Source organism: Dromaius novaehollandiae, chromosome 4, assembly GCF_036370855.1.
Source record: "Dromaius novaehollandiae isolate bDroNov1 chromosome 4, bDroNov1.hap1, whole genome shotgun sequence".
Taxonomy (NCBI): Eukaryota; Metazoa; Chordata; class Aves; order Casuariiformes; family Dromaiidae; genus Dromaius; species Dromaius novaehollandiae.
Genome location: NC_088101.1, coordinates 13,761,643 through 13,778,412, shown reverse-complemented (window position 1 = coordinate 13,778,412; position 16,770 = coordinate 13,761,643). Strand labels below are relative to the sequence as shown.

At 41.3% G+C, this 16,770-nt stretch overlaps 1 protein-coding gene across 11 annotated transcripts in view; it reads left to right on the top strand.

Annotated features, from left to right (window-relative positions):
* Window positions 1-13,238, top strand: part of FAM13A (family with sequence similarity 13 member A) — a 149,694-nt gene extending 136,456 nt beyond the window's left edge. For 10 of the 11 annotated variants that reach the window (XM_064510460.1, XM_064510464.1, XM_064510463.1 and 7 more), the window contains 4 exons: window positions 483-566; window positions 4,626-4,822; window positions 5,545-5,646; window positions 6,701-13,238. In XM_064510460.1, the coding sequence (XP_064366530.1) occupies window positions 483-566; window positions 4,626-4,822; window positions 5,545-5,646; window positions 6,701-6,827 (510 nt within the window). In that variant the 3' untranslated portion in view covers window positions 6,828-13,238. The remainder of the gene's footprint in view (window positions 1-482; window positions 567-4,625; window positions 4,823-5,544; window positions 5,647-6,700) is intronic. The other variant, XM_064510461.1, reaches the window with a different exon arrangement.
* The last annotated feature ends 3,532 nt before the right edge of the window (window positions 13,239-16,770 follow it).

Genomic DNA, 16,770 nt, shown 5'->3' with positions numbered 1-16,770 from the left:
ACTATGAGAGGTTCCTGCTGAGGCAGGAGACATTTGAAAATCCATATATACGTCCTTACGTACTTCAGTGGGAAAGCAGGCTTCTGGAAAGCAGGCCTGGAGAGTTTAGCTGGGCTTACACCATAGATCTGCGGAGCCAATCAAATGTTGTGTGTGTGCATGGGCCTCGGGCTGGGGGTTATTTTCTTGCAGCCTTTACTTTGTAGTTCCTGCCCAGCTAGTATTCCAGCATCCAGGCATTTTGGTTACACATGTTTGGCACTGATGTCCCTTGCTAAGCAACATCTTGAGAGAAAAGAGTCCAAGCTTCAAGGGATTTGCCAAGCATATTTTTTTTCTTTAAGAAATAGATTCCTCCTGATGGTCTGGCGATGAGCTGAGAGAGAGTGAATGAGTGAGCGAGAATGAGCTGAGAGCAGGAGAGCAGGTTGTGGAGGAGAAAGGGGTTCATAATATAACGTACTTGTTAACACCTGTCACAGGGTTCCCCCTCCAGCAAGCGGAGAAGCCCTTTGCTGCAGCCAATTATCGAGGGCGAAACAGCTTCCTTCTTCAAGGAGATAAAGGTGAAGACCTCCAGCTGCTAACTAATTGCTCAGTTTGCATCAGTTCTCCCCTCCTACCAATGAAAGAGAATGATTGATTGATTTTTTCCATCAGTGTTGATTTTTTGCAGTGTCTTCCTGAAAAATCAGTAGCTGCTTTAAGCCTCGCCAGTTCTGAATAAATTCTTCCCTCTGTTGTTGTAGATAAGACTACAGTATTTCCGTGGCTTTGCATTCTTACCCTTCCTTCTCCTTCCCCCCCCCCGCACATAATATATTTTATTTTGCCAAAAACTCACAATTATCTGTTGCACCTTGGCGTTTTTTGTTTTTTCTCCTTTTCTTTTCAATAATGCTAACTTGTTTTGTGGTAGTTTCTCTCACTCCAAAGCTCTGTGGCTTGCACACAGCACCGTGGCTGGAATGAGCTCTCACAGAACTAACACTCGCGCGTGGAGCCAACCGGCGAACTCACGGGATCTGTACCTACTCCCATTCACGTGCTTATCTTATCCAGGGCTCTTTTCTCCCACCTTGTAAATGATATTTCTAACCAAGGCAACATTAGGACAAAAGTAAGAGCAACTCAGTTATGTTAGTTAACACTTGGTCAGATTTGGTTGACAGGATCTTTCTTTCGCCCCTGTGGGGTGGTAGTTCTTAGTGGTGAAGACTGCTGTGACAATATTGGGCCTTCTTCCTCTGAGAAGGAAAGTCCAACTGTTGAACAGGAAGAGTAGCATGCAACTGGGCCCTGGCTTGCTTTGGTTGTAAAGGGAAAGAAGGTGCTTCAGCATGCTTGGGTCATTTATCTGTTATCCAGCCAGAGCTTGGTTAGTGGTGTTACTGCAAACCTAGACATCCAAGATAATTTGATTATAAGGCAATTATGGTAGATTTTATATTAATGGACTATTCCAGGCACATATTCTTTAAAACCAAGTTGCAGACTGAAGCGTGTTAAACCGCTTTTTGGACACTGTTAATCATCACCGAGCTCTCTTCAATATTTTCTAGGTGATTGGTGCATCAGATCTGTAATGAAGGTCTTTTTTTCAGTGTGTCCTCTATTTTTCTTCTGTGTTTGCACCCAGTGTCAGAACTTAGAGCCGCCGTTTGTGGTGGTCGCTGGTGTCTAGCCTGGCTGGTGCTGTGCCCATGCGGTGCCCTGGCAGCCTCTCACTGGCTCAGGGGTGTCATGCAGCGAGCATAGACCTTCTCAAGAGCCATGGTGGTTCTGACTGCAGGTCAGGGTGACAACCCTAAGCCTATTAAACCTTAAATGAGACCCTGTGAAGCTCCACAAGGCTGCTTTGCACTGAATGAAACCCTCAGAATTAAACAAAAGTTTGTCCCCTGAGTAGGCACAACATGGGCAGAGTGCTACCTATCTTGGCAGACCCTAGCCACCATTTATTATTTAAGCATTCACAACAGTTGAGAGATGAAAGCTTGAAGCATGATTTGAGGCAAAGCCTTACAAAACATTTGGGTACAATATCTTGAATATTATCTGTGTTTAAAAAATCATCGGGAAGCTTGCTTGCTGGAAACAGTGATGACAGGGATAATCTGGAGATTTTATATTTGAGGCTCTGGAAAGTTTAAATGCCTCATGATTGCCTAGAGATCCAAGCAGATGCCAGCCAAATGGGTCTAATCAATGAAGATCGTTTTGGATCTGAAATGCAGGTTTAAAATCAGACTCCCATTTGGGACTTCTTTAAAGCAATGGTCTTAGATGGCCATTCCCATTAGAAATACTAGTAAAAAATTTTTTAATTTGCCCCTTTCATTTCAAACAGCAAAATGCTTTAGGAGGTCTCGTGACAGCCAGATGTAGTGTTTTGGCACTGAGGTCTGAATGAGTGAAATTTCTACGCTGTCTTTTCCTCCCATGGGCTCTCTTTGGCAGGAGGCTCATTCCTGAGTTCTGGGCCACAGAAGTGCTGGCTCAGTCAGCCTGTGCATGTGGCACGCTGGAGCCAGGCAAGTGAGCGACCTGCCATGCCGGCCCTCGCTAGCTGCCTCAGGCTCGTGGGTGTCTGCAGGGAGGAGGCCTTTGCCAGATTTACAGATTCAAGTTGCACGGAGACTTTGCTTCTGTCTTTGTGAGCAGCTCGTTACACCGCTCATGAGAACTGCACTTTTCTTTTCCCTCCAGGAGTCGAATCCAGAAACTCCTCCTTCTCCTAGACAGGGGAACAGGAGCTTCTGCTTTGGTGCCCAAGAGATTTCCCTAAAAATAAAAGTGTACAATTTTTACCAGTCAAGACAACTAGCAAATCCTCCCCCACGCCCAAGCAGGAGTGGCTGTCTCCCGCTTTTGGTCCTTGCTGCCATTACCAGCGGTGCAGGGCAGCATGTGTGGAGTGCTGGAAACAGCTGCGAGCAGCGGTCTCCCTCCCCTCCCCCAGCCCAACCTGACATTGTCTGCAGGGTTTTAAAATAGTACGTGACTGCAGTCACAGCACCGGTTGTTCTCTTGAAAGGCTTCAGTTTTATGCCTTCTGCTTAAGCAGTATGGTTCACTTCTGGAGAAATGGTCTCATCTAATCATATGCTAAATATTGCTTTAACTCTCACCAGTTCCCTGCAGATTTTCCTAAGATGTTTTCAGACTTCTTTGTATCTTGTTGTTGTTGTTGTTGTTGTTACTATTCAGAGATTCTCTCTTTCCAACTAATCTTTTCCTCATCCTCAAGCCTCCATCTCAGCTGTAATTCTCAGCCTGTGGCTTTGCATTCCATTTCCATGGCCTAGAGCTCTATCACAAGAAGAAAACTCTGGGCAAACTCTGATCTCATGCTAATGTGTGCACTTATAAATCATTGACTTTGAGGATGTAATGGGACTGCCATTAAATGCCACCAACTCCCAATGTTCCTCTCTCCCTTTGGGCTTTAAATATGGGAGAAATCTCTTAGGAATAATTGAACTATTAGCAAAGAATCTGCAGGAGAAAAGTAAAGAAAATTGCTTCTTTTGATCCCCATGTAACAATATATTTTGGCATACACTTGAAGATTTCAGTGATATTAGCCCTCAAAAGCTTTTAAAGCTATGTATATGCTTAGATCCTTCCCCGTTAGAATTACATGGATGTAAAAATCTTTTTTAAGAGACTTCTTGTCCATGATAGCATTTATTATCTTTCTCTAATGTTCATGCCTCATTCTTGATATTAAGGTTGAAAACTGCCTTCAAGAAATGTCTCTGTACGTAAGAGAAAACTGGGCACTGTTCCCTGAAAATCCAAATGATTTCTGGACAGCGTCCCAGGACAAGTTCTAGGCTGAGAACACTGTGAATTAGCAAGTACCAAGTGCTGCAGAGACACTTCCAAATGTTGTGCCTGAAAATTTTGGAAAACATTTAAATATGGCCAATTCATCAATGTACTTTGGGGAAATTGCACTAGACCGTTTTTCCACTCCAGTCTTTAGTGTATTCCAGGTAGATGGCTGATCTCAGGATCAAGTGAGCAACAGCAGTGCTTTTACAGTCAACCATCTCCTGCGTTTGGCCATTGAAACAGTGATCTGAGCTCATTGGTATCACTGTATGAGCATCTGAGGCCTTGAACTCACCCATTAGAGAGAGCTGTTGGGCAGCATTTGTTGAAAATGCATCATATTTTGACCTGACAACTTGTATGCTATCATGACTACATTGCTGATAAGTGTATTTGCAGGGAAAGGTAGAGGACACAGGTCTGCTTTAGATTTTGTGCATAATGGTTGTTGATCTAGAAGTGTTTTTACGTGCATCAGAATACATAGATTAAACAAAGCAATAGGTTGCTAAGAACTGCAGATTTTTTTTCACTCAGTGTTGTTGCATTGTGTCTCCTTAATCTGAGCTGGTGGTCACAGCTTTTCCAATAGATGCTTTGGGTACAGGGAGTCTTACCAGTGATATTTTAGTGTACTGTATTGCTTAGCAATTAAAGTGCTTGCTTTTCCTATCCACTTCTTTTCATATCTGTTCCCCAGTGCATGTGGTGAAAGAAGGTACCCGTTTCTGACAAGGGAAGGAGTAACCTGTTCTGTTATGGGGCTGCTCTGTCCCTCTCTGTAGGAAGAAGAGGAGGGATCCGAGGAGGACAGCAATGTGAAGCCAGATTTCACAATTACCATGAAAACAGATTTCAATGTGCGTAGCTTCTTGGATCAACTAGAAGATGATGCTGATGGCTTTGTTTCCCCAGTGGATGATAAGATGCCATCAAAAAGCAACCAGGATATGGGGCTTTCGAATCTTCATGAAGCATCTATGTATGTTGAATTTTTGGGCAAATTTGAAAAAGTTACTTCTTGATAAGATAGTATTTTGTTTGTCAGAAAAGCGTGTAGACTTTGACTTTTGCATTTATGTTCTGAGTCAGTATTTTTTGCACTTTACTTTTAAATGCAATAGCCCTCATGACACATTTTGGGATGACTTCCTACCCTGTCCTGATACTGATATTTGACTTCATATATTTGGGTTCTAGTGCTAACTAGTAGCTCCTACTTCACCCATGGCAAGTCTTTAGCATGAAAATGACCATGTACTCTGCAAGGTTTTTCAGTCTTTGGAGAGGTCAAGCTGAACGAGCATTGTTAGTTTTAAGCGCTTACTGCGTGGGTCTGATGCAAACACAGACAGGTGGTAGCCTTAATTCCTGACTCTTAAATCTTCATCCTATAAACGTCACCAAATACAGAACCATCTTCAGCGAGCTGTAAGTTTCATAGGAGCTAGTGGTGGATTATGAAATGCATGCCTGACCACCTTAGGGAAGGGGCCAGTCACAGTCTTCAGCTTATTTATGTGGTCATTTTGCTGAATTAAATCCAGAGGACTTTCTGTTGTAAGTAACATCAGGACGCCATGGCTGCTTGCAGGAGCAGCTCCTTTGCTTGGAGTCCATACAACCATATTTGCATAGATTTACTCTGTGTTTCCAGTTATAATTGTGTAGATATGTATAATCTTGTTTATTTAAACCCAACAGCCCTGAACTGTTAGAGCAGCTCCAAGAAGTCAGGGAAGAGAAAAAGCGAATCAGAAAAAAATTGAGAGAGTTTGAAGATAATTTTTTCCGACAAAATGGAAGGTAATAATTTCTTAACTATCACTCTGTCCTTCAGCTACTCTTAATCTGTTTGGCATCTACAGAGGGCTCCAAATATGGAAAGCTATCTGAATTCAGTCTTACATATTTCAACAACGTCATTATTGTTTTACTCGCATTCATTACAGTTGCCCATTACAGTAATTTTTTTCCAAAGACTTTAAGGGATTACAGCTTTTTGTAAACGTCTTAGGACAAGCATTGGGAAGCACAGGTATAAATTGTGAAAATCCAGCTGCCTCTTGCACAATTGATCAGAATGATGGAAGAGTTGCTCTGTGGTAGAAAAATTCTTTTTTTCCCTAAGGATATAGTATGTTTAGATCTCTGTCGTATTCTTGCTATTCAGACACAGGTTTAACATGTATCTCTGTTTAACTGTGGCTGTGTGTATCTGTTTTGAATTTTAAAATTGCCCCTTGTGAATGACCTGATAAAATGCTTTAAGATATTTATGTTCTTTTGATTATCTTGATAGCTTCTTGCCACCAGCCATCATCCTTAGAGGTTCTTGTAAAATCATTGAAAACTTGAGAAAGTTTCACATCAGCTAAGAGAAATCTGATCAGATATCTTCCTCCCTTTCACAGATGTGTCTATTCATTAAAGTGGTGTGGTTCCAAGCGGGAAGAAGCTGTATTTTATTTTGCTCTGCTAGCAGAATAACCTTCTGCTGGCTCCTGAATTGGAAAGAGCTGGGTTTTTTTTTCCTTTACTCTTGTGTAGAGGCTGGTAATTTCAGTGAAGTAGGGCATGTTTCAAGTAAGATTTTGCACTTTGAACTGTGAGATTGTGCTCAGCCTCAATATGCAAGTATCCTACATTTCATTGCAGTAGCTTGTGTGCCCCTCTCTTTTTTTTTTTTTTTTTTTCTCTCAAAATATAAAAATATTCTGACTTTGTCCCATGTTGGGGAGCGGAGGAAGGGGAGCTGTTCTGTAGGGCTGTCCCCCAGTGTTGGTGGGGGCAGAGGGAGGCAGCTGAGAGGAGCTGGACTGGTGCAGGAAGCCTCATGGCCTGCTTTCTCTCCCACTAGGAACGTGCAGAAAGAAGACCGCACTCCTATGGCAGAAGAATACAATGAATACAAGCAGGTTAAGGCCAAGCTGAGGCTGCTGGAGGTCCTGATCAGTAAAAGAGATATTAGCTCCAAGATCATGTAAAGAAGGGGATTGTTTTCGCCAGTAAACTGAAAAGAGACCGCACCAAACGGATGAATGCATGAAGCAAATGCAGCAGGAGCCTGGCTGGGGAGGGCTGAGGACCTACCTGGGAACTGAAAGGCCATTTCCAGAGGTGGGAGGGGGAGGAAGGGTGGCTTTCCATCACTCTTGGGACTTGCTATTGTCCTCTCTGTCTGCAGGCCAGATGCCCAAAATGGAGTTTGCAAGTGTAGGAGATGTGATGCTGCACTCAGTGACTGCACTGAAGGGATCCTTCCGTTTTGATTTGCTTACAGGTCCTGTAATATTTAGAATATCAAAACCAGACTTGCTTTTCTTCCCCCCCCCCCCCCCCCCCCAGGATATCACAGCAAGAGGCAAAATAGGATGAATAGTGATTAAATCATCAAATACCTTCCACTTTAGTTTATCAAACAAGTGCCCTGACTGATCTGATGTGAAGGCGGAGGTCAGATGGCACCAAGACTGTTTTCTCATAGCTACATTAAAGGCTAGCTCATATTTCTGACCTGACCATTTGGAGTCCAGCCTCTTCTGTTGTCCCATATAAATGCTGGAAGACTGTCCTGGTCAGAGCCCAGGGCTGGCTTGAGTTACAGTCTTGCCCAGGCTTGAATTGGGTTTTCTTCCCGCTTTTTTGACTGCTAATTCAATTGGAGTAGAATGAAGTACCTACATTTGATCAGAATAGCAAAGGAAATTAGCTGTTCAGCAGTGTACTCGCCTGCTTGTTCCACTTGGAAGGTGATACTGTGACATTATGACTATGTTTGGGGGACTGGGAAGAAAAGAAGTTTTAACAGCTGCAAGTCAAAATCCCCTGGGATTTTGGTAGCTGCTCAAATAAATCTCCAGGGTCAAGTATCTGGAAGCCAGACTCCATTAATACATGTGCTTCATCATCTGATGCTAACAGAAGATCCTGAGCTGAACAGCCCATGTGCACGTCACACGTACTTGCCAGCCTAGATTTTGTTCTTTTATGAATGCAGTCAGTCCGACTGTGTGGACTGCAGCACTGACGTTGTGATTGTGGGAATCAGAGGAGGGTCTTTTCTTCCCAGTGGTTTTGGCTTATATTAATATATTAGAGCAGAGGATACTGCAGGGAACTGAAAGCTGAGAACCATGTTCTGCCTATGTAGGGGTCAGTGGGTCAGGTGCAGAATTTGACTATTACCTATTTTCAAATTTGTTTAGGACCTTCAGAAAAGAAAGTCTTGGGATAGCTGTAAACACTTGATTCAGGTCCTCATGTCAGACAGTTGTTGCATGAAGGAGTAAAAGGTAGTAAGTTCAAAAATACGTGAAGTAGCTGAGAGCTCCCAGGTCTGTCAGGCCATCTGGGCTCTGTCTTGCGCTCCAGAGGCTTGCATGCACAAATTCACGCTGCCCAGAGCCAGGGCTGGGAATTAGGGCAAGAATCGCAACTCCCGGGAGCAGGGCTCCACCCTGGTGTTGCAGGGAATATTTCTGTGCGTACTGTCTTTTGTGTCGATCCCCTGGCGAGCTAATGTGCTACAGCGGGACAGCTGCGATCAAATGCAGTGCCAGTTGTCATAGCCGGGCCTTGCGTACGTCAGGCTGCAGGAGGCAAGAGGTGAGCTCCCAGAACTTCTCCCCCTCTTTCCTTTTATGGGCAAGCTGGCCCACAAATGCATCTGTTTCGGTTGTGCTTAGAATCATTTCCCTCTACTTGGTGTACTGTGTTAATTCTTGCAAAGACTGATGCTGAGGGTGTTTTGGTCTCTTAAGACCCCATAAACACTTCAAAAGGCAACCTTTTCCTTTTGCTTTTACACGTGCCCATTGATAGTCTGAATGGGTGCACACAGTGATGTGCATTTGTTAGGGACAGCAGTCAAAGCACTTAGGAGAGGGACTCTCTGTGGTGTTTTCTACTGATTGCAGAATTGCTCCTTGTATATAAGATCAGTGAAGGCTGAATTTTATATTTCTGAAGAGTCTGGAGCACTTGTGTGCTGACCTAGGGCTTGGCTTTGCAGAGACGCCAAGTTTCCGTTGCTTGGGAGATGCCTCTGCAAATCTGATCTTATTAGCTGGGCTCACAAATGTGGGAAACTGCTTTTGAAGATGATTGACTGATTGGAAAGGAAGCCTGGCCAGGGCAAATTGCCTTTCTGAATGCAGGACAATGCAGAAAATCAGTGCTGTGCCTTTGTCCTTCAGCCTGGTCTTACTTGTGTTGAGAGTCCATGGTCAGCTCACTTCAGCTATGTTAGGTTTAACTGCTGAGCCAACATGGCTGCTGTGTTACTCTACTAGTAGAAGAGTGGGATGAGAAAGGATGTTGGATTACCAAAATGTCATTACTGGTGGCTCAGTTTTCTATCGGTTAGGCCCAGTTCAGCAAAGTGCTTCAGAGTGTATGTGGTGAGCACATGCCTCAAGCTGATCTCCGTTTGGGTTTCATTTGAACAACGAGGGACTAAATCTTGAGCGCTTTGCTGAATCTGTGCCTAGACATCTTTATATAGGATGAGAGTAGCAGTTCTGGCCTTTTTCTTCCTAGTCATGTTTTCCAGTAGGCCAAGATTTCCCAGGAGTATGTTTTCTCTACTTATTTTTTAAAAGCCTGTTTGCACTGTGTACTGATAAATTAACTGTTTTGGTGGGGTTTGCCCCTGACAAATCTTGATAAATGATATGTAGTGAACAGTCCATTTTATTTTTAAACTGGTGAGATTGTAGCATTTTCTGGATGCTTAGTTACCGCTGTTTACATGGCATATTACTAGAATTTCAGATAGTTTATATGAAATGTAAGTACAATTATGCACTTTAGAGAGTTTATATTTTTGAAGTTTGAAAGCTAAAAGTAACAAAACCTATTATGTGAAATTGTACATTTTTTTAAAAAAAGCACGCTTAGCCATCTCTTGTTAAAACTGTTCTTTTAAACAGTCTTCCCCCTTGGCAAAAATTCATCACCTGCCTAGTTGCAAGGGAGACTGCCAGGAAGGAACATCATAGACAATGAGTGAATTTTAAAATCCCAGTCCTGGAAAGGCACGTACAAGTACTCAACTTTCTGTCCTGGGCTTTAAGATACTGTGACTCCCCTCGTCCAGGGACAAGGAAGGATGAGGGCTGCGCAGGATGAGGGCTAAAAGCTAAGCTAAAGGCTTAGCTAAAGGCTAAGCACTAAAATATGATGGTGTCTTTGTATCTCCCACAAATGACTGGAAAAATCAGTCAGTCAATGGGGTTTCCCGCTAATCACAAAATAGCAGCAAATGGTGTTTGCCCCACCACACTCCTCTAAACCAATCCAAGCAACAGCTGTATCTTTTGTTTTATAATTTCAGTTTTCCTGTGTGATTTCACCTGTAGGCTTTAGAGTGTACATGCCAACTTCAATTACGTTTGACTGGAGAACATGTTAAATACAAGACAGTGTGTGTTTTTATAAGGTGTGAAGTACTGTACAAAAATCGACTTTGTGATATAAATAAGCTGTAAGTATAAGACAACCTGTTTCCGTGTCACTAGCACGTACTGCCTGCTGTAGGACAGCACTATGGTCTGTTGGGTCACTGGCTTCCCAGGAGTTGGGGCTATTTCAGACACGCCTGTTTGTGTATTACCATGTGCTGGTGTAATAAATGGTTGCGGTTTAAATGAGATGAACTGGGTGTGGACAAAATAAGATTGCAAGAGTTAAAGATGGAGAAAAACTTGTCATTCTCACAGGTTGCATTTGCTTTTATTCTGTTTACTTCAGAGTAAACAGTCAAATAATGGATGTTTATGTTAAAGGTAGTGTAATTAAAGCATCTTATCTCCTAATCATTCTGCTAAGACATCAGTTGTTATTACTGGTATATGCAAGTTTCAGATGGTAAGTGCTGCCAGACGGCCTCCAGGCGGAGATGCTGCCAGAGTCCTCTTCGGAGATGTTTGCAAAACGGTGATTCAGGGCGCTTGAAAGGAGCCAAGCTGGGAGCTGGTCTGTGGTCTAAGACTGTTTGTCCAAACAGTGTCCTGAGGCGCAGCTTGCCCTGTCTGTGGGGCTGCGTCTGCTCTGGGCCAGTGCCATGTTGACGTGGTAGCAGCTGGTTAGTGGGGCTGTGCCCAGGGCGGCTGCACTGTTGCCGTTGCTACAAAGGGTGTTGTTAAATGTGCGGAAGTGCAGCCGTCCGAGGCCGTGCAGGTCGCCTGGGCTTTCTCGCGCAAGAGACCGGCTAGTGCTTGGTGTGTAGGGTGTAGGGCTCTACTTACTCACGTGTTCCATCTCTCAGGGATGGGATCCAAGGATTTCTGACTGTTGGGGGAGGGAATTTGGGTCCAGGCCTGTTTCTCTAAGCCAAGGCATAAAAGGGGGGGTTGCACGTTCATTTGCAGATGGGGAAGTTAACTTCGCATTTGGAAATTAAAACAGTGATACATTCATTGACACGCTGTAATGAAGGATCACTCAGTGATCAGTGGATCAGCAGTGGATCACTTCTTCCTTTCTCTGCATATTGACATATTCCTGAAGGGCAAAATCACCCTTATCACAGTGGGTATACTTAAAAAGCACGTCCTGTTTTGGCAGAGGTTACTGGTTTGAATACTCTAACTGGAGTTACTGGAACAAATTTCTTAATATTTGTTACAAAAACAGCTGTTAGAGCCAGGATCATCAAGAGAACCAGAGTGAAACCTGGGACGCGTGCCTGCTGCGTGCCTGCACGGGCTGAGCAGCTCCGTTTCATAGCTGTGCATTTGGAAGTGATTTTGTTCATTTGCCTGTGGGGAACAGTCAGTGATTCACATGCTCGGACCGTGCTGGAGCCTGGCCCTGCTGCTACTAGAGGTAATATCCATCTCCCTGCTGGCTCCAGCGGCAGGAGGCCCCTTGGTAGGAAATGCGCACTTGTGTATGTACCAGCACTTGACAGTGCGGGCGCTGCTCCTCAGAGCCCTTGTTGTGCATTTTGAGATACAGGTCTGACTGCAAAATTCGCTTGTACAGGGACAGACAAATCCCTCCTTACTTCTGAATGGCCAAAATCCTGCTCTTACTGTTCTGGAGAGGAGCTGCTGTTCGTATTTGCTGCCTCAGTGGTCCCTTCTTAGAAGGGGATAGGCTCTATTAATGTTAAATATGACATTCAGGTAAATGTGGTCTTTGAGGGTTCGAGAACAGAGGAGATGTGCTTCTGCAAAGGATTTATATTGCAAACATTTAAACAATCCATGAGTCTTTTGGTCGGCAATGCAGAGTCTAAGATTTGGCACTGATTATATATGCTTTTATTTTAAATACCTGCCTGTGCATTGAAGGTTGTGTTCTCAAAGAGTCGACAGGCATTTTGCATTTATTTCCCTGGTCTTTTTAATGCCATGCCAGTCACTAAAATGGGCAATACGGATTTCTGGTACCCTCATTTTTAAAAACATAGGCTAAATATGCAAGCTGCACAAATGTTATAGGCTGGATTGTATCTAATCTTTATTTAAAAAAAAATGCATTTCAACCTATTTCTGTTTCAGTACAAGCCTTCCATAGAAGTGCTAATCATCACGGCCTAGAGCAGGACTTGTGCTCTTGTGCTGTTCCTCTTTATGGGCAAGGGGGCAGCTGCCTTACACTATAAGGAATTAAAAGGCGGAAAGGCCGTTTTTTAAGGCAGCTGAGTTTTTGGCTTTGACCATCACAACCTGCAGCATCTAAGGCCTTTGTGCTTGGGAGGTGATGCACACACATTCGCTCTGGGATTCCAACCATAAAACCTACCACCTCCGTGTTTCTTGGTGTCCCAGGCTGAAACGACTCATGGAAAACTTGCAAAAAGCTCTTGGGCTTGTAGATATGAGTGAGTGGACCTACATCTCCGGCTATTTAGGAGGCAGTCAAGTCTGTCCAGTGTGTATATTCACTGACAACACGGGGTGTTTGTTTAACACGGGCTGGAACGTGTGTGTTCCACGTGGTCAGTGCGCCTCTCCTGGACACCTGCATGCGTTGGTGACCCATCTTCTGTTACGTGGACATGTACGTACATCAAACAATATATGTATTTACGCAAATGACTCTGTATATAGTATATGTGATTTGGTTGGAGTGCAGAAGGCAGTACCAGAGGGTGTTTCTGTGCCTGGCTGGATTAAAGAAACAAACAAAAAAAAAAATCACCTTTGCAGATTTCATTTGCTGTCTGAAAGCAACTACATAACTCTCATGCAACCAGTGTATTCAACAACTAATGAAACCTTAGCAAATATGGGCTTGGGTCTATGTTTACATGATTTATGTAAGCAAATTTAATTTGAATCTATGGTGTCTTTTTTAATGTAAATGGATTGACAAATGTTATGTGTACATTTTCGTACATGATTGTATTTTGTACAAAACAAGAAAATAAAACTATTTTGACTGCAGGTGTTTGGTGGCAGTTTTTATCAAATGTGTGACGCAGCTAATGTTTGCTCAGCCCTGGAAGCAGGCAGCTGCCTGGCGGCCTTGAACTGGCTCCCACGCTTGGCTTTGGTATCATCCACAGGGGAACAAGGAGAGCTGAGGTCTGACCAGCCCGTGGGATAAATACCACGTTACCTCAAGTCGACATCTGTCACATACGGTCCCGAGCTACTGGAGCTCCTGGGAAACCAGCAACCGTTTTTCATGCGTTGCCCAGACCAGAAAATAGTGTTCCCTTGAGCCTGCCTGGGGACGCCTGGAAGAAAACCAGGGACCGGGGCGCCCTGCGGAGAGCAGCAGCGCCCCGTCCTCCGCCTCCCCGCCAGCGGGCCAGGAGTGGCGCCCGCCGGAGGAGTGCACCTGCGTGTAGCTACGTACGTGCGTGGGTATGTGCTCACACACACACACACAGTGTGTACTGTGGGTAAGTAGATACGCAAAATATATATGTACATACATATACCCAGATATATTTATATGTACAATGCACACATGTATCTACACACATATGCGTGTTTATACATGTACTTATACACAAGACACTATGCGTGAGCACAGAAAATATATACATACATAAACATATAATATACACAATACCCACATCTGTATGTACCTACATATACATGCATACTTATACACAATACAGACGTGTGAATGTGCACACACTATATATGTACATATACACACCTGTATATAATACATATTTTATATGTACAGTACATACATGTATCTGCATCTTTGTGTATATCTATACATAATACAGTGTGTGAACAGACACACACTGCATATTTACATGCCTGTACCTATAGAGAATATATAATACATATATTTATATTATATACACACACCTGTAGCTATGTATGTACTTCTACACAATAGACACAAAATACAAACACAAGCAAAACAGATATGTACGTACACATACCTATATATTATACCATATATAATACATAAAATGCACACATGTATCCCTTATATACACATATGCATAATATACAGTGCTTGTATATATAGTGTATTATGTATAAGTATACACAGAGACATGTACATAGATACATACGTATATATACAATGTATGTAGGTATGTGTATGTACATACGTGTGTGTGTTCACACAAATGTGTATTGTGTATAAATATACTATATATACATACACATACCTATAAATCATACATTTATATGATATACATTATTACATGCATTATATACAATACAAACATGGCACATATCTACATATATATGTGCATATATACTTATATACAAGACTACATGCATACACATGCATGCATACCATATATTTATCTACAATATACATGTCTATATATAGTATATCTACACATACATAATACACAGTATCTATAGTATACATATAATGTATGTGTATATGTATATATACATGTGTATATACACATTTAACTATGTCTATATAGTATATGTATAATATATACGTGTGTATATGTATAATACCCCAAAATGGGTGTTGTGTTTATATATGCACACACTATATATGTGTACATACACAGACCTACATCATACATATATATATACGTGTATTATGTATGTGTATGTACAGATAGTATATGTATGTGTATACATAAACGTGCATATGAATATATATACAGAATGCACTGTTAAAATACACACTATATCTTTACACACTATATCTTTACACACATAAACTATATATGCAATATATGTGTGTGTATACATATATACTTATGGCCATATGCCGTGCATAAGTATATACACATATATACATATATATTTACACATACATACAGTGTGTACTGTGCGTAAGTATACACACAAGATGTATGTATATCATGTATGCAGATACACAGGTACATGAGTACATATATATTGTGCAGAAGTATATACACACAAATACATACACATACCTATATTTCATATGTTATATATACAATACAAACATGCCTGTATCTACATATGTATGGAGGGGTGTATATACTCAAGGCACACTGTGTGTACACACACACACATATATGTACACATACCTATATAATACATAAAACATGCACATGTATCTACATATATTGCATGACCACACACACCCCCCATATGTGTATGCAAATATACCTATGCATCTACCATATATATTTATATTATGCATACAATACACATCTGTCTGCATACACATGTGCATATGAATATTTATGCAGAATACACATGGTGTTAAAATGCACGCTATATACTTTATGTATGCATACACACTCTTACATGCACACATCTATAGTACATCTGCAATATATATATGTGTACATATATACACACACACACACAATGCAGTGGGCACACATATACAGTGTATTGTGTATAAGTATACACACAGTCCTATATGCATGTAGATATATGTATATAAGACGTGATATATATTTAATATAGGTATGTGTATCTACATACATATTTATGTGTGTTCACACAAATATGGATTGTGTACAAGTATTACAATTTATGTGTACATACACATACCTATATATAAAATACATCATATAAACAATATAAACGTGCACATATCTACATAGATGTATATGTGCATATATACTTATACACAAGACATACTGTGTATACACACACACAAATATATATACACACACCTATATAACATCATATACAAAACACATACCTGTATCTACATACGTTGTGTGACCATACGCATAACATATATTTGCATATACATACCTATGTCTCTACCATATATAAATTATAAATACACATCTGCATAAACCATGTGTGCATACATAAATATTTATACAGAATAGTTAAAAATACACACTATATGAATACATATACACACACATATATGCCTAGTATATATGCAATATACGTGTCTATATATACATACACAATATGCAGTGTGTATACATATATTTGGTGTGTATTGTGTATAAGTATACATACACCCATGTGTGTGTAGATACATGTATTGTATATATAACATGATATATATAATATATAGGTATGTGTATGTACATACATGTGTGTGTGTGTGTGTGTTCACAAAAATGGGTATTGTGTGCGTGTGTTTATATATGCACACACTATATGTGTGTACATACACAGACCTGTATCATACATATATACACAAACATGGCACCTATCTACATATGTATGTGCATACACACTGTGTGTACACACACACACACAAATATATGTACACATATCTATATAATATATAAAACACGCACATGTATCTACATACATTGTGTGTGACCACACACACAACATATATTGGCATACACATACCTATGTATCTACCATATATATTTATATTATATACACAATATACTTGTCTATCTGCATACACCTGTGCGCATACATATGAATATTTATACAGAATATAATGTTAAAAATAGACACTATAAGTATACATGTACATATATATACACATATATGTATAGCATATATGTATAGTATAACATATACATATATACACACATTTGTAAAATATGCAATATATATGTCTATATATACA